Genomic DNA, 18785 nt, shown 5'->3' with positions numbered 1-18785 from the left:
GACTGGCGCTTAGTGAGTCTTGCAGCTGGGATTTTCAACTTTTATTTGTCTGACTCTTCTCATAGATTTAAAGAGAAAAGGAAAGAGTAAAGGTGAAGGAACAGGCGAGAAGAAAGTGTGCCTGTCTTTCTTGTTTATACCATCAACTTTCTTTTAATGAGATTTTCTGCAGAGCCAAAAGAGAAACCAGCCTCTTATACTTTGGGACAAAACTATGGCATAAAAGAGATTTTCAGAAGGGTAAAATGTGGCTAGATTCTAATCTTGTTATAATTGATAGCAGTTATTTGGATGGGGGAACCATTGGAGTTGAGAGTGGGAGAGACCACTGGCCCAGCTTCCTTTGCTTCAGATTTGTTCTTTAGATATCCCTTGGAAATCTACTTGAAATCAGAGAGAAAACCCCACATTTTAGAAAGAACGAGTTTTACCTTGAGGATTTTGTCTTCCTCTAGGGAATGGGTGATGATTCTTCAATTAGAGGCTTACTTTCAGTCCCCTCAAATGAAGTTTTGGAAAAAGCAAGTCTGTTCCTGTTGAGAGCTAAGAGTGCTTTGTCTATCAAACCTATCAGATAAGAACTGCTAGGATGGGGACCAGCCTAACTTCTGAAGGCTATAACACAATCCTTACTCTTCCAGTATTTCGGGTCAACTAATTTTTACTTTAATTTTCATGCATTTTCTCGTGTTATTTGGAACCTTTTTTAATCCACTTAAAAAATAATGTCTGCATTGGATGTCTCTTCTGGTTTGAGAATGTTTTGTTGAAATTGTCTTGGCTCCTTGAAATATAAACTCACTATGAATCAGCTTAGCCAAAAGGAAGAATTTAATTGGCTCACATAGCCATGAATGGTCAGAAACGTCTGGAACCCTTGGAAGTTGCCAGGGTGTGTTGGATCCTGGGCCCCACTTCTCTTTGTATGTTGCCTTCATTTTTCTCCCTGGTTCGTATATTTCTCCCTGTATCACTAGAAAGGAAAGCTGCCCCATTTGGGGAGGGACCATGGAATCTCCTGGCTTGGATTCTATGCCAATCCCTTGTTTAAATCACTGAGGCCAAGGGTAGGAAGGTATTAGGATTGTCCTGGCTTGGGTCACAGGCCTGCCTCTGTGGCGGTGAGGGCAGAGGCACAAAGAATGGCAGCCCCCGTTAGAATTACATGTTTGTGTTTGGAGGAGATGTTTCCCCATTAAGAAGGAGAGTGCCATTACCTGAATTATGCTGCACAAAGGGAGTAAAACTCGATGTCTCCTACAGATATAAGGCAAAGAAAATCCCAAATAAATGTTCAAGTATTTGCTTAAAAATTTTAGGAAGGCTGATTCAATTACTTTAACTGGCTCTTAACTTATTTTCTGTAAGATTTGAAAAGATGTCCTGTGGGGATATTTCCTTAAGATGGAATGAATATATATATTTAGAATATTAAAGTTATTAAAATGTATGTTTGTTTAACTTATTAAAAGCATTTCTAGCAATTGATCAGTTACTTTTACTCAAAGTAGAGGCAATTGGCAAAAATAAATCTTTACACTGGACTTGAAACTAAAGAATCTGTAAATTGTTAAGTTTTCTTCTGACGACTTGAACCAAAATTGCTCTCTTTTCTCGTGACTTAAATAGTCACAATATCTAATAGTTTTACCACTTTATTATGTCCTGTTCTAATAGTCAGTTTTACCACTTTTTTATGTCCTGTTCTTTCAGAACTCTTTTTTTCATTGGTTTGTATGTTTTGGTCTTGTCTCCACAAGGAGACTTTCTGCTTCTTCAGGGCAGCACCACAGCACCTTTGTCGAGCCAGGCACCACCATAGGCTCATAGGCCTGTTTAATTATTGAAGCAGGATTCTGCTTCTGTTTTTGGGATCTGCTAACTTGTATATCACATACCTACAGCATCATGCTTTTTTTTAAATTTAATTTTTTATTTTTTTACTTTTTGTATTTTGGCCATGCTGTGCGGCATGCAGGATGGTTCCCCGACCAGGGATCGAACCCGGCGGTCTGCAGTGAAAGTGCTGAATCCTAACCATCAGGCCCCCAGGGGGCTGTGCGGCATGCTTCTTTCAGTCTTTATTGATCTTTCTATAATACTCTTCTTGGTTTCTTATGGGTATATATTACAAAATTAGCCTATAAAATAATATAGTCACGTATCTTGTGTGATGCCTTGTATAGAATTGACCTGATGTATAGGAAGTTTTTAGAAGTTACGAAAACCTGTTAGAAAGTTTTAGACCCTCTACTGTATTTTGATTGTCAGCAATAATAACAGATTTGATAGCTTGCCTAAGAGAAATCCACAGACAATACACTCCAAATTTAATATAGCCAAATGTTGTGTCCATCCCTTCTTCCCTTCCTCCAAATGACTAATTACTTGTGGGGGCTCCATACGTGGTTTCTTTATTTAAGGATTCGTGCACGAAGCTTCTGGAATGTTATTTTATAACATATATTTCTGAGAGGACATAGCATCCAATTGTATGATCTCTGAAATGATCTTCTGAGCAGAGACCAAAAAGAGCCCATTTAACAATCTTCCTTGAAAAGTGAATGTTCTTTGGCAAGGCATTATACATCAACAAGGGCTTGAATTAGATGGGTTGCCGTCATCATTTTCGCTCTTATAAGTTACCTCTCTCAGCCCACCTGAGTAAATATTAACATCATTTAGGGAATGTCAGGTGTTGGCAGAAACATGTGACTATTTACTGTCTCCCCGCCCCCCCCCAATTTTATTGAGAAATAATTGGCATACAGCACTGTGTAAGTTTAAAGCATACAGCATGATGGTTTGATTTACATATATTGTGAAATGATGGCCACAGTAGGTTCAGCTAATATTCATTTTCTCATATAGATACAATAAAAAGTAAATGAAGAAAAAAAGAAAAAGAATTCTTCTTGTAATAGGAACTCATAGGATTACCTCTCTTAACTTTTCTGTATATCATACAGCATTGTTGGCGATAGTCATCATGTTGTTCATTGCATCCCTAGTACTTATTTATCTTATAACTGGAGGTTTGTACCTTTTGACCACTTTCCTCCAGTTCTGCGTTTTCCCACCTTTGGCCTCTGGTAACCACAAGTCTGATCTCTTTTTCTGTGAATTGGTATCTTTTTTTTAAAAAAATCCACATATAAGTGAATACTTCTTTTTTTTAGATTTAAGGCTGTATACCTTTTTTGTTTGTTTGGTTTTTGCACATTGCTTGAGTTGTCTTTGGGTAGCTTGGTTGCTTTGTGTAACGTGCACTTTTGAAAGCCTCTCAATTTTCAAAGAGGTTTCCAACTGTACAGTGGCTGTGTAGGTAGTTTTCCCTTGAAGATTAAACTTCAATCACAGGAAATCTCCTTGAAAATGCTTCACTACTTTGTTGGAGATAATTGTGGTAGAACACTGTAAGCCGATTGTAGTGGAACTCTTTAAGCTACTTTATCTTATTCATGGATGGTACGATTATCCTTTGAATAAATGATCACTTGGAAAGGATACTGCCCTCCGAAGATTTCTGTATAAGGTAAGTTTGTTTTTCATTGGGAAAATATTGGATTTGAAAATTTTTGATATGGACAAATAGCTTCTTTTGGGCATGTTTTTGTTTATAACCAATTTTTGAAGTTACTATATTTTTGATTCTTCTGGAAGTGGCAGTTTGTTTCTGTTTTATTAATGCTTGATCCTGTAAAACATTGCATCTGTGTTCGGTGACTTTTGGTTTTGTTTGTTTGTTTCTTTCCTGTTTGTTCACTAAATATTTATTGAGCCACCCACCAGTCAGGTACTGGGCTCGGTGCTAGCGATACCATGGTGAATAGGACAGAATGGTCTTCATGAAACTTACAGTTTAAAAATATAGCTTTTAGTACCCCCACCCTCCCCTTTATTTTCTAGCAGTAGCAGAACACTTGTTCTTAACAAAATTTTATTGGAATCCAAATCTTACATGAATTCAAATCTTACACAGAATATTTATGCATAAACCAGAAAAAAATTTTCTGTGATGGGTCCTCACTTTGGAAAACACTGGCCTGGCACAGAGGTTCTCAAACTTTCCATTTGAAAATTTCTTCAGAAGGGCAATTTATATAAAATTGAAAGTAAAGGCACAGCTGACCTGGCTGAAATGTGTTTGGTGGGACCCTCTCCCTTACCAACTCCTTCCTTGAGGTACCCTCAGGAAACCCTGGAGCCCTGGGGGTGCCACAGAAAACAGAAAATCAGTCATTTGATCATCTAGTACTTGAAAAATCACTTTGCTACTGAATATGTTATCTGTTGAGTATTTTGGAGAGGTCAGTATTAAGACGTAAAGATTTCTTTTATGTTGTTTATGGGTCATATCAACTAATAATTTATAATACCTTTTTTTCTTACTGCAGTTGCCTTACTTATGAATGTCTACAGATGTGGCTGCTAGACTTTTTTTTTTTTCCCATTTAATTGCTCTGTCTGGAAATGGGCCACAGGTGGCATAAGGGTGAGGCAAAGCTCTGGCTGAATTCATTTCCTCAGGGGCATTTTATATGATGTCCCTGTAGGGCCTCAGTTCAAACACCTTGTCCTCTGGGTCATAGTTAGAGACACCCAGCTTCTGTTTTCAGGACTGGTGTTTAAGAGACATCTGCTTACAAATATGTTCTTTGTAATTGTTTGTTGTAGCTTGTGTCACTCAGGAAGCCAACTTTGAGACTCAGATTTGTGTGCTGGAAGCAGCAGCCTTGGGGAGGGAGGAAGGCAGGACTAGGCAGAAGGGAAAGTTGACTGCTTTCGAGCCCTGGGCAGATCTCAGAGGCAGCTCTGGACCTGGCAGGGCCCTTCAGAATTGCCCCGAATGGAGGCAAGAGGGCCAGGCCTTAATACTCAGGCTTGGACCATTCATTGCATATGGGCCACCTCCCTCGCCAGGGGCATGATCCTGGGGGAGGGAATGAGACCTTGGGTGAGCGGGATGTGGGGCAAGGATCCTCCCTTTGGTGAAGGTGCTGAGGGCCTCATCCAGAAAAGGAGAGGCTGGGCACCTACCAAAGCATCCCTTACAGTCACATGTTCTGTTTCTCACATTCATCTATTTTTAAGAACTGAAAATGAAGCAAGCAGTGTTCTGTTTTCCACAGTTAACTAATGAGACTTCATAATATAAAATATTAATACTTAAACTTTAATAAATGAACAAATGGTAAAACTTGTTAACATCATCAGTAATGTGAAAATGTAATATAATCACACATATAAAATCTATAGCTGTTCAGCCTTCTTTTTGACACAGGAATATGCCTTGATTAAAAAGTATATTGTAAATTACTTCAGAAATATTGCGTTTTGTGAAATATAATTTAGGCACTTTACTTTTTGATTCATGAAGTTTTTTATAACAAGAACTAAAGAAAAGTTTTTTTGTTTGTTTGTTTTTTGCGGTACGCGGGCCTCTCACTGTTGTGGCGTCTCCCGTTGCGGAGCACAGGCTCCGGACGCGGAGGCTCAGCGGCCATGGCTCACGGGCCTAGCCGTTCCGCGGCACGTGGGATCTTCCTGGACCGGGGCACGACCCCGTGTCCCCTGCATCGGCAGGCGGACTCTCAACCACTGCGCCACCAGGGAAGCCCTAAAGAAAAGTTTTGAGTAGATCTTTGTATCTGCATTTTATCAATATTTAAAATGTCATTATCATTTGCCTGGTGTGTACTATAGCTTTAGTTTCAAAGGCTAGTGACTTTTTTTTTTTTCAATTGTGAATTTTAAAAGTGGGTAAATGTAAGAAGGATAGCTGGGAGAACTATTCTGTGTGAATATTGGAACTTTGGCCTGTTAGCAGACAGAAAACTTTTTCTTCTAAAAGTTGGATCACCCTACAGTGATTGCAGTGATCATTGTAAAGGGTGTGGATATGTCCTTGGGAGGGACGGGCTTGGTAGCACCTGTCACTTCCTTCTTCTTGGCATCTTCCTGTGACTGATGAGGAAACAGGAATGGAATATGGGTCTGGAGAGCATGTCTTGGGCTTTGGAGTCAGATCTGGGGTTGGGCTCCAGCTCTGTCATCGACCTTGCTCAAGTAAATTAATCCCTCTAAGTCTTGTTTCCTCATCAGTAAAATGGAGGTGTTAGTAGGAGAACTTTTATCACAGGATCTTAGCACAAGGCTTGGTGTCTTAAAAGTGCTCGATAAATGGTAGCTGTGATAAGCGATATAATCATGTTTATTGGTCAGATATTCTTTTCACTCAGACTTCAACACTTTAGTAACTATTAAAAGCAAGTCAGGCACACATACTTATGCCACTAAAAGAGGGGAGGGTCAATTTAGAGTTGTTGTTTGTCAGAAAACTATCCTTGTGGACTTGAGCCTGAATCTTCATGGGAGATGACTGAGTAAAACAGCATGAAGAAGAGGAAATATACAAAGGAGGAGGAAAGGGCCACTTCACACACAGCCTCCGTTAGGGGAACGGAGTAGAGGGCAGTGGTGTTTCAGGACTGACCTACCTGAGCGTGGCCTGGACCTGGAAAGGGATCTCCCCTCTGTGGCCCTGGGCTTGGTAAGACTGCCCTTGATGTCACAGGGTGGCGGGGGTGTGTGGTGGGAGTGGGCCGGTGGGAGGTGCCAGTGGCCAGGGACCTCTGCAGCTGCCTGTGTGAGACAGCACAGTGACAAAGGTAGGGGTAAGCGGGACAGCTGAGGACATTGATTTCTAAGTACATTATGACAGCCCCAGGGCTCCCAAAAGATATTAGGGAGCCCTTGGGGGATGATCTGAGAAATACGAGGTACACTTTAGTAGTGCTGGTAAACACTTCTGATAGACTAATGGACTGAGCATATCTTGAAATGAGAAGTGCAGAGACCAGTTCATAGAGCAAGTCTGAATCAGAGGAATGGATCCAGTACATTTTGAAAAATACAGCTTTACCTACTGACAGTTCAAAATGTCAATCTGATATTCCGTTAAAGATAGTATTTGTATTACCATCACCAGGATAACATCATTTTAGGTCTATGAGAAGACCACCCAAAGATGTACTTGGGGTTATTCTGTTTTCCTTGGCCTTCAAATTAGATCTTTTCCCCCCTTAGTTATAAAAGACTCTGGTTTTAAATAAAACACAACCCTGTAAATATCTAATTAGTGTGTTCATAGTTCATTAGTGATTCATAGTTTCTTAATGTTAGCAGAACTGTTTGCAATATTCCTTATATCTGAAACAAAAACACTGTCCTAAAGGTTAATTGAACAGTGAGTAATTTCAGCACACCAGTGTGTACTTGAGGGTATACAATGGTCGGCATCTTATTTGGTGGTTTTCAAAGGACACAAAAAAATGTGAGACACATTTATATCCTCAAAGAATTAAGAGTTAGCTGCCTAACTGAGCAGTGGTGGCACAGAATAGAGTGCTTGGCTATAAAGCAGACACACATTATAAAAGGTAGGTTAAAATGGATAATCTGTGTGAAAATTTCTGGGTGGTGGTAGGCATTCTCTCCCTCACAGAACTCAGTGCCTATCCAGACAGAAGTGATTTATGCACACCACACGGCAGCTAGCTATGGAAAGTAGTAGATGATAAATACTACATGAGAAATATAATGGAAGGGCTCTGGGAGGACAAAAAGGGGTAGGGTTGCCGAGATTTCCAGTGGTCAGGGAAAGCCTCAAGGAGGAGGTGGAATCTGGGCAAGGCTTGGGAAGATGGGATTTGAAGCAGAATGGAGGGGCTGTTTGTGGTGAGGAGTGAGGTCAAAAAACCCCTGTGAGGGATAGAATAATTCATAGTCCAAACTGTGGAGAGCGGACTGCTGCTATTTGTGGCTGTGGCTAAACTGTGTGTGTGTGTGGGGGGGGCATCTTGAAAGCCAAGCAGTAAGGAATAAAGGTTTTTATCCTACGATAGTGATATGAGGTCTGTAGCTGCCCAAGGAGATAGACAGTTTAGTTACGGTAATGGTCTAGCTGGGGCAGATCAGGGTTGGAATTGAAGTTTTGCTGCAGGGAGGTGGATATGAGGTTTTGAGGGTGTAGAGTGGATAGGACTTGTGACTGGCAGTGGGGGCAGAGAGGACGACCAATTAAAGAAGGGGTGACTCTGATAGTTCCAGTATGGGATGCTAAGGGCAAATGGAGTTCTGAACTGCAATGGGGAAGCTGGGGGAGATAACCAACTTAAAGGGGGAAATCACAAATTTGATCTTGTTTGTTGTGAGTCTTTTGAAGTGATAGGATACTTTCATAGAAAAGTCTAGGAGGTGGTCAGAGCCATAGAATTAGGACTCCCCTGACTGAGGTCACTAATTGTCTGTAATAAACCCCTATGCAAACGGACCTTCTAGCTTGCCTCTACTTAGTCACCAGTTCCTGCTTCAGATAGATTTTAAACAAGTGAAGGAAGTGACATGAACTGATTGGCTACATGGACTAGAGAGGGTAAGGCTGAAGACTAGCTAAGAGGCTGCTGTAATGATGTGTGTGACAGAATGGTGCCTGGACCAAGGCAGTTGTAGTTGAGATAGAGAAATGTAGACAGGTTCATGAGATTTCTCTTGTATAAGTAACAGGTGGAACACATAAAACTTGGGGATTGATTAGATAGGGGAGTACAACCACAGACAAATTCCATTTTTCTGGGCAGTTCGATGAGGAGCTCTGTAAAAGAAGCAGGTCTGTCGTGAAGATGCTGGAGGATTAAGCTTTGGACAAATTGTGTTTGAGGGCTGCTAAATGGATTTGTTCAGTCGCTGGCTGGTTTTTGAAGTGCAGAACTCAGAGGGACACACATGGGATGGAGATATGGTTCAGCAACATGTGGGTGATCTTGAAGGCTTGAGGGAAGGTGGTTCCCTTAGGGAAGAATGTGGAAGCCCTAAAGCGTGGCGCCCTGGGGAACGTTAGGCAGCCAGAAGGTAGGTTTGGCAAGAGCAGAAGGTAGAAAAGCACTGGAAATGACTTAAATCATCAAACTCAAGAGAAGTGAGTGTTTAAGGAGCTAGTTGAAAATTCCAGAGAGGACAAGGTAGGTAAAGACTAAACAACGTGGCAACCTTTGTCCAAGCAGTCATACTGAGTGTGATGGGAATAGGATCCAGATTGAGCTGGACTCCAGGGTGAATGGGATAAAATGAGGCAAGTACTGGAAGTGGTGTGTGTAAAGGGAAGAAAAGAAAGTAGATGGGTGGTAGCAGGATGAAGGGCCCAGAGAAGGTATTTTTTTGAGGCAGAAGAGATAAGCATGTCTAAATGCTGATGGGAAACGGTCAGATGGGTGGGCAGGTAGGCAGTATTTTTATGCTGTTATCTCCAAATAAATGCTGAGAATTGCTTAATGTTTCCATGAAGTCGTAGAATTTACTAGAAGACAGAAATTAATACAATAAAACCTTGTATGTTAGAGCAGCAGGATTTCAAACTTCTTAAAAGCATACGAGTGATTCAGGTTTTAAAGGGCTTTTATCCCCCCCTATGATTGCTCTCGTTCAGGGCATTCTGTTTCAGTTATATTCTGATAGTTGCTTATATTTATTTTTAAAATTGTTTAGATGAAAAATATTAACATTCTTATGAAGCTGGAACTTTTTTCTGGTTGACTTGTATTTATTACCATTTTTTTTCTTTTTATAAAGAAATTAGATGGTACTTTTCTTTGCTGGCTGCTACATTTATGGGAGCTAAGTTTTTAGGGCAGTTATATCAGGAACTTATTTTTGCCCCATGCCATTTAAGTGGAAATTAAGTGCCCCAGTCCTGCCCATCTACCTTGAGCACATTGTCCTTCACAGGGTAAGATCCAGGGGGGATGAAGAGAAGGCAAGGCAAAATGGGGAGACCATACTAAAAGTATAGAGTCCTGGGAGAAAGATTTGATTGAATTAGGTATTTGAACGGATTAGGAAGTTGAAACCGGTAGAGATGATCCTGAGTATGCCAGGCTGACCCTGTAATTAGGAAATGAGGTATTGGCTTATATAATTTCTTACCTGTTCTTCCAATTTCCCACTTTCATGATTTTTTCTTATTGCTGTATCCTTCCTCTCCTTCCACATCTTCCATCCTGGAGGGTGAGGAACATGATTTATCATTTTGAGAGCCACAAAAGTCAAGCACATAGTTTCTGAGCATCTGCTTTTCTGGTGCTTTGTTCTAGGAGAGACACTGGTCCTTGCCCCTAGGGAGGTTGAAAGGAGAGAGGGAGGCAGAAAGGTAAAAAAAATTAAATTCTGAGTACCATGGTAGAAACCTGTCTTCTGTATGGTTGATAGAGCAAAAGGAGGAGTGTGGAGCTCTCCGTGGGGGTGACTCAAGCTGAGTGGAGAAAAAGGAGTGGAGGTTTTGTTGGCTAGACAGGGATGGTAAGGGTGTGTAAATCCCAGAAATAGGGGATGGAAAGTGGTGGAGGTATAAAGTAACAAAGGCACTGGAAGGGCATTCAAGTGGTTTGGTAAACCAAAGAGCAGGATTTGATTGGGACATTGGTCAGTAGGTGCAACTGAAGAGGTGTCAGGATTGCAGCAGGTCTGTGTGCCCTGCAAAAAAGTTCAGCTTCTATCCTTCAGGTAAGTCAGCCACTGAAGGCCCAGGGTTTTGTCATGATCAGATCTGTAGTTTGCAAAGATGACTTTGGCACACCATGGAGGGTAGTTTGGAAGGGTACAACAGAAGGTGGGCGCCCACCTGTAATGGTCAAACTGCATTGAGGGGACACACTCAGTGCCTTATAAGTCATGTGTCTAATTTAAAGAATTTTTGATACATGTGTAATGTATGGAAAAAATCTTTCTGATGATTAGCCTCCAGAGAATTTTTACTAGAACCCTTTTAAGAGATGTGTTTACTATGTGTTGTTGGCTATGTGATTTTTGTCATAGAGTTGTGAAGATCAATTGAAAGACTATGTCAAGTGTATTTTTTATCCTTATATTTATATTTATATATACATTTATATTTACTTATGTTTTCTGTGAGCAGATGGTTGAATTTTGGGTTAATGAACTTTAACTTTGATACCATTTAAAAAAAAAAGTGAACCTGGATATATACACATCTCCATGTCCAACCCTTACATGAGTGCATGCCTGTGTGTGTATACACGTGCATGTGTTAGCATGTATGTTATGCTTGTCTGGGGCATGCATGTGTATGTGTGTGTGTGTGTCCTTTTCTGGGTATATTTGGCAATGTAAACCAGGGATTAAAAATTGTTGAGAAGTGGCCAGTGTATAAATACACGTTCGGTGATTGTCATTTAGTTATGCTAAAATTTTATCTCCCCAATTCAGTTGGAATAATTTCATTAACAGTGCCTGAAGCAACAGGATATATGGTTGAATTTTCTTTTAGAGAATTGCCTAGTTACAACGGATCCAATTAAGTTCTGCATATGTTATCAGTGGCATTAAATGCAACCAAGTGTGGTGTTAAGTAAAATGAGAAAAGTTATTTTAATAAAAAAGTAACTTGTACTTAATATATATTGAGCTAGTAAACAGCAAATGTAGATCTGAAGAGTAACATACTCTTATTTAAAACATGAAATGATCACTTAACTTGAGATTATTGTTTTAAAATTTGTTACTAAGTTCACAGTAAATAAAATCAAGTATGTAACTTTTGAAAACACCAGGAACTAGAAATGAGTAATACTTGAGGAAGAATTTCTGTTTTCCATGGGTGAACAATTCTTTCTTTGGCTGTGCCACATGGCTTGCAGATCTTAGTTCCCCAACCAGGGATCCAACCCAGGCCCCGGCAGTGAGAGCACCGAGTCCTAACCACTGGACCACCAGGGAATTCCCAACAATTCTTTTTTATATAATCAAGATTTTAAAAGTCACATAATTGTGAAATAAATCAAAGCTGCCTTTTTTATGGCTGGTAAATTTTTATTTAAAATCTATTTGAAAAGTACAGTGTTCTTAGAAAGGTTTGGTGGAGATATAAATGTTACTATAATAATTTCATGTTCTATCCTGCTTGTCAGTAAAAAACATTTTAAAAGGTTTTTATTTTTAAAGAAAACTTTTTTTTTTGGACTTCCTTGGTGGTGCAGTGGTTAAGAATCCGCCTGCCAATGCAGGGGACACGGGTTCGAGCCCTGGTCCGGGAAGATCCCACATGCTGCGGAGCAGCTAAGCCCGTGCGCCACAACTACTGAGCCTGCACTCTAGAGTCCGTGAGCCACAACTGCTGAAGCCTGTGCGCCTAGAGCCTGTGCTCTGCAACAAGACAAGCCACCACAATGGGAAGCCCGCATATTGCAACAAAGAGTAGCCCCCACTCGCCGCAACTAGAGAAAGCCCGCACGCAGCAACGAAGACCCAATGCAGACAAAAATAAATAAATTTAAAAAACCAAAAACTTAAAAAAATTTTTTTTTTGCTTAAAAACAAAGGCCAAACTAACCAACTGCAAAACAAAAAATATACAATCAAAAATAGCCCTGGATCGCTGGGGTACTGTGAGTGTTACAAGGGAGGTTCTAAACTCCATGCTGTGGCCAGGTGCCCCTTGTCCAAGCAGTTTGCTGGCCTTGGGCCTTTGTTCCCTAATGTGTAAAATGTGGTTGGAATGGTGAGCTGGGACATTGAAATAGGTGATTTAAGTTTATTTTTCTTCTGTTTAGTGTCCAAGAGATACAGTTCTGTGTTTGGTTCTCTAATCTCTGCTTAGTTCATCTAAGTGGAGTTTGGGGTTGACCTTTTTTTAAAAAATAAATTTATTTATTTTATATATTTTTTATTTTTGGCTGCATTGGGTCTTCGTTACTGTGTGTGGGCTTTCTCTAGTTGCGGCGAGTGGGGGCTACTCTTAGTTGTGGTGCACGGGCTTCTCACTGCGGTGGCTTCTCTTGTTGCAGAGCACAGGCTCTAGGCATGCAGGCTTCAGTAGTTGTGGCATGTGGGCTTAGTTGCTCCGTGGCATGTGGGATCTTCCCAGACCAGGGATTGAACCCATGTCCCCTGCACTGGCAGGCGGATTCTTAACCAATGAGTCACCAGGGAAGTCTCTGCGGTTGACTTTTTTTTTACATGACATTATTTAGGAATAGATGTCCTTAGGATACTAGCTAAACAATTATAAATCTAAAATTTTTATTTGTGTTTAAAATTTTAGGTATGCAATACCCCCAGAGCATGGAAAACGACTGGAAAGACTAGCTCAAGGTAAACTTGCTTTCTGTTTCTCATCTAGATAGGTTTTTTGTTTTTGAGGTATTGGATTGGCCAAAAAGTTACTTCGGTTTTTAAGTAAAAATAAAAGACACGTTTTTCGTTTTCACCAAGAATTTTATTGAACAACATATTTACTGTTTTGTTCCATTACCTTCTGCCATTTTTGGGTCAACTTCATAATTCCATCTTCCCAAAACTTTTTATCTTTTTGAGCAAAGAACTGTTCCAGGTGCCTTTTACAGTCTTCCCGGGAATTGAAATTTTTTTCATTAAGAGGATTTTGTAAAGACTGAAATAAATAGATATCCAAAGGTGCAACGTCTGGTGAACACCGTGGATGAATCAGAACTTCCCAGCCAAGCTGTAAGTTTTTGCCTGGTCATTAGAGAAACACACGGTCTTGCATTATCCTGATGGAAGATTATGCGTTTTCTGTTGACTAATTCTGGATGCTTTTCATCCAGTGCTGCTTTCAGTTGGTCTAATTGGGAGCAGTACTTGTTGGAATTAATCGTTTGGTTTTCCGGAAGAAGCTCATAATAGAGGACTCCCTTCCAATCCTACCATATACACAACATCACCTTCTTTGGATGAAGACTGGCCTTTGGTGTGGTTGGTGGTGTTTCATTTTGCTTGCCCCACGACCTCTTCCATTCCACTTTATTGTACAGTATCCACTTTTCATCACTCATCGCAATTTGTTTTAAAAACAGAACGTTATCGTTAGGTTTAAGTAGAGAATCGCATGCGGAAATACGGTCAAGAAGGTTTTTTTGCTTAACTTATGTGGAACCCAAACATCAAAGCGATGAACATAACCAAGCTGGTGCAAATGATTTTCAATGCTTGATTTGGATATTTTGAGTATGTCGGTTATCTCCTGCGTGGTATTACGTTGATTGTTCTCAATTAATGTTTCTATTTGATCACTATCAACTTCAACTGTTCTGCCTGACCGTGGAGCATCGTCCAGCGAGAAATCTTCAGCACGAAACTTTGCAAACCACTTTTGACACGTTCAGTCAGTCACAGCACCTTCTCCATACACTGCACAAATCTTTTTTTTTTGCATTTCAGTTGTGTTTTTAGCTTTCTTTAGCTAATAAAGCATAATATGCTGAAAATTTTGCTTTTTTTCCATCTTCAATATTAAAATGGCTACACAAAAATTCACCAGTTTTGATAAGCTTTTTAAAAAAATGCACACCTGATATGACAGCTGTCACAATACAATCTAACAAAATTGTTTCGAATGAAGTTAAAGACAACTAAGTGCTACTAGAGCCATCTTACAGAAAAGACCTAATGAACTTTTTGGCCAAACCAATATTTTTACAGTGTAGAATATCACTGTGTTAATTTTATTCTTTTCAAGTTATTGGCATTTAAGTATTTCTCTCATTGAGTAATTTTAATTTTTTCACATTAATGTGTGCATATTTTTCCCTGTTGCATAATCTTCATGATTATTTTAGTTGGCTGCTTAGCTTTTCGTCAACTGATTGCACTTAACCTATTTTGGTTATTTCCAAATTTTTTTCTCTTTTATATAGTGTACTTAACATCACTGTGCCAATAATATTTTTTCTTCCTTTAGTTGTACCCTTGGGATAAATTCCAAGGAGTACTGATGCTGCATCTTGGGCTATAGGTGTTTTATGAGTACTTTTCATGTTGCCATATCATTTCACCAAAGGGTTGTGGTAAATCTCTTTTTGACCCCCTCATTTTTATTTGGCCCCCTGGGCCTGAGAGTGCCTGAAGTATGAAGGTGAATGTCCCCAGCGAACTGGATGAACATGATATTGTATGCCTTCTTAGACTGTTAAAATTAAACATACCTTACTGGAACTTGAATTTTTATTTTTTAAGGCTTTGTCCATCTTCTTTTTTTTCTTCTTCTAGTTTTGTTAAGATGTACTTGACATATAGCACGTTGTAAGTTTAAGCTGTTCAGCATAATGAGTTGACTTAATACATCATGAAATGATTACCACAATAAGTTTAGTGAACATGCATCATCTCATATACATACAAAAATAAAGAAATGGAAAAAAAATTTTTTCCTTATGATGAAAACTCTTAGGATTTACTCTTTTAACAGCTTTTGTATATAACATTCAGCAGTGTTAATTGTATTTATCATGTTATATATTGAATTTCTAGTACTTATTTATCTTATAATTGGAAGTTTGTACCTTTTGACTACCTTCATGCAGTTGCACCTCCCTCAACCCTGTCCATCTTCTTAAGGGCCAGGTTGAGTCATTCTTCTGGGAACTGTATCAATTGCTTTCACTCTGTGACCACTTGTATCTACAGAGAGCACCTTCTACTTTTCTCCCCTGCCTTAAAGATACGCCAGGCAACTTTGTTCTCATCTACTCCCACAAGGGAGGAGAATCATCTTCACCCCATTACCCTCTTTTTCTGTTTTGCTAACCACCCTAACCAAGGACGACGTAGACTGGTAGTGACTTATTTCCAGGGGAAAGTGGAGTTCCACTGAGTGACAACTGAAGATAAGACAGAATGTCTCATTCAGAATGCCTTTATTCAGAATTGAATCCTCAGGGAGCATTGTCTTTTCCGTCAGGTGCTGATCTAAGTTTCATTGGTATGTTAGGTTTGCCTTCTAGTAGAAAAGGAATTTTGTTCCTGCATTATGTATGCTTTCATTTAATAATGAAATGGGGACACTGAGAAACCCCGTCCTTTGACTTGACAGTTCTGAACAGAAATTGTTAATGATATCTAAAAGTTGCTTTCCTCCAAATTAGAGTTAGAGTATCACGTTTGTAAGAATACATATTATTATAATTTTGACAGGCTAGTAACTATAAAGACAGTGTTTTTATAACGTAATACATTATAGTAATAATAACAATGTAATTGTAATCTTGAACTTTGTTAGGGACTATTTTCATGAATATTAAGGTGGATGAACCCTGGTTCTGGATAATAGATTAGAGCACAGCTTAGAAAATGATTACCATAATCCTTAAATACCCTGGCAATGAACTTTGTGCTAAATCTATATGTTGTGAACTATCCTTGTCCCTGTGATAATTATTCTACCATGTTCTGTTCACCTCATTGCCAGAGAACTTTTAAAATGGAGCCAGTGTAAATTTTATGGTATAGACTCACATGCTAAAGTTTTTGCTATAAACTGTCTGTAAACACTTTGACGTAAACTGTCTGAAAATTACATTCCAGGAATTTGCTTAATCAGTAAGATGAATAAACTTGAAGGTTGAGCGAGAACTTTAAACTCAATTGCATGTTTTTTGAAAACTTTTTGCAGCATTATTTTGAGAAATGATTCAGGGAAAAGACCCTATAGGACAGTGGAGGATTTCTATCTGCTGACCAGATGCCAGCCAAATTAATTGAGTTCTGCTAAGTAATTAAAATGATAAAATAATGCAGTAAATGAGATGGAGCATTATGGGTTGTCTAGGTCAAGGCAGCACTTGATACATAAAATGAAAAGCAACCTCGGATAATTTCCATTATCTTGTCTGAACATCATAATTATCACACTTGCCTTTTATGCATGAATGCTTTCATCTTTGGTTTCTATTGAAATCTTGATTGACTGTGGCACCTACAAATATTTTATCTGAAAGACGTTATGCCTGCATCTAAATAAAGCCAGGAGTTTGATTTTGCCCTTCAGCTGCTTTCTCATCTATACAGGTTTTTTTCCAATATTATGTAGACATAATGTAATAAAAAATCTCAAGTGAATTGTTGCAATTTTTATACTTGTTATGTTCGTCTATAATGCCGTTGCATTCTTTCTAATTTTTGTCTTGATACAATTGAATGGAAAGTATAAAGGAGAATAGAGATATAATATTAAATCATAAATGACAGTCTTGAAGTTTTTCAGTTTTAAGAATGTCTAAATCTCATCAATTTTAGAAATAAGACAATATCTTTGTGGTTCTATTAAGTTAAGCAAGATGTGGATTAAAGTAAATTGGGAGCAGCTAAATTTTTTTGTGAGTGACTGTATTCCATTGGTCTCTCATTGTTAATAAAGTGCTAATATTTAAAAAAAATTTGAAGATGCTTTACTTTGGTCAAAATTTTGATAACTGGGAAAAGAATATGTGAGTTAGGAGTTTGTGCAGCAGATTTTGGAAGTGTGAATGATCAGCAGGAATTTTGTTTTAAGTGACAGTATGGTAGAGTTGAATACACTGGTTCTTTTGGAGGCTTATATTTACCTGTAGCAAGTGTTTTCGTTTTAACTTCTTAAAAAAGCGACAGTAAAAAGGAATGGATGAAGCATTGTTATGAAGGATTAATTTAGTTCAAATTTTTTTAAGCAGTTAATTTTGGTGTGTGTGTGTATGTATGTTTTTAAATGACTAGTCATCTTGAGTTTAAACCTGTGGAACAGAGTCTTAGCCTGATTTGCAGGGATCCCTATTCCAGGAGGTGGACAAAGGGTCTGTGGGTGGGATACAGGCAGTCTGTGGACTCTCTGAAATTATATTCAAAATTGGGCGTATATGTGGATTTCTGGGACCCTATCATCAAATCCATTAAGAGGGTTTGGTCCAAAAGAGATTATGAACCACTGCTATCAAGAGACTAGAAGATTAGCATTAAATAACAAGTCATTTTAATGTTATAAACATTCTAAATTGACCTGTTCTCATACCTCTGACTTGGAATTAGGAAATATACTTTTATCAGCTCTCAAAATGATAAATACATAATTCCCTTAAGCATTCATTTACATGATGGCCTGAAAATATTATATTAAAATGCTTGGTTTTGAAAGGCTAATAAATAAAATACCCTTGATTATGAATAATCAATTTTAGGGGGCCCCTAAGCCCTAAAAAATGAAAAAGTCCAGCAATATAGCCTCTGCCTTCATGCCTAACTCATGCTTTAGGCATGGAGATCAATGTGTGGTGTGTCAGGGTATGTTTATTTTCATCTTACTATCAGTTGTTACATTAAGAATGGTGAAACAATCCCTAAATTTAACTTCCTCATATTTTGATGTCAAATATCACACTGTGTTTAATTTTGAATATTTTATATCCAACCATGTTCCTAGTAGGATTTTAAACATTGAACAGTAATACATAACATACACCAAGTTAGAGTAATTAGAATGTGTGGTGAAAGACAGTTCTGAGAAGTGACAGGTAGGGAATGGGGAGGAAAATTCAGGAGGGGAATGCCAGCTAGCAGGGAAAGATTACTATGGAAGGAAATTAAGAGTTCTTTGATTCTCTGGGGGGTGTGGAGGGGGGAAGCTGAGGCAGGAAAATCCTGTTTGGCTTGACTCACCTGTTTGTGCCAAAGCGCTTGGCCTGAGGCGTCCTGGGTGACTTACGCGTGTGTGGTCCATATGTTGTGTTAGGGTGGGAAAAAGCTGGAGCTGAAACAAAGCGGTCTCAGGAATGCAGTAAAACACCATGTGTAATGGTCTATATACCTGTTAAATTAGGTGGAAATTTTAACTCTAAGTGTTCTGCCAACCAGTTTGAAGTGGAAAAAACTTTCCCATTACTCACTGCACTGTGTTCAAGAGTTAAAAATAAGGCAGTTGTTTAGGAGAACCTCCATCCTTCTCG

The 18785-nt window shown here is 39.0% G+C and overlaps 1 protein-coding gene across 1 annotated transcript in view; it reads left to right on the top strand.

The window, feature by feature from the left end:
- Nucleotides 1-18785, top strand: part of KDM4C (lysine demethylase 4C) — a 424529-nt gene that overhangs the window by 99887 nt on the left and 305857 nt on the right. The window contains exon 7 of the mRNA XM_079705780.1: nucleotides 13118-13167. Coding sequence (XP_079561906.1) covers nucleotides 13118-13167 — 50 coding nt within the window. The remainder of the gene's footprint in view (nucleotides 1-13117; nucleotides 13168-18785) is intronic.

The sequence above is a fragment of the Hyperoodon ampullatus genome (assembly GCF_949752795.1).
Source record: "Hyperoodon ampullatus genome assembly, chromosome: 6".
In the NCBI taxonomy this organism is placed as follows: domain Eukaryota; kingdom Metazoa; phylum Chordata; class Mammalia; order Artiodactyla; family Ziphiidae; genus Hyperoodon; species Hyperoodon ampullatus.
The sequence above is the reverse complement of the archived record's forward strand: the minus strand, read 5'-3'. Positions and strand labels throughout refer to the sequence as shown.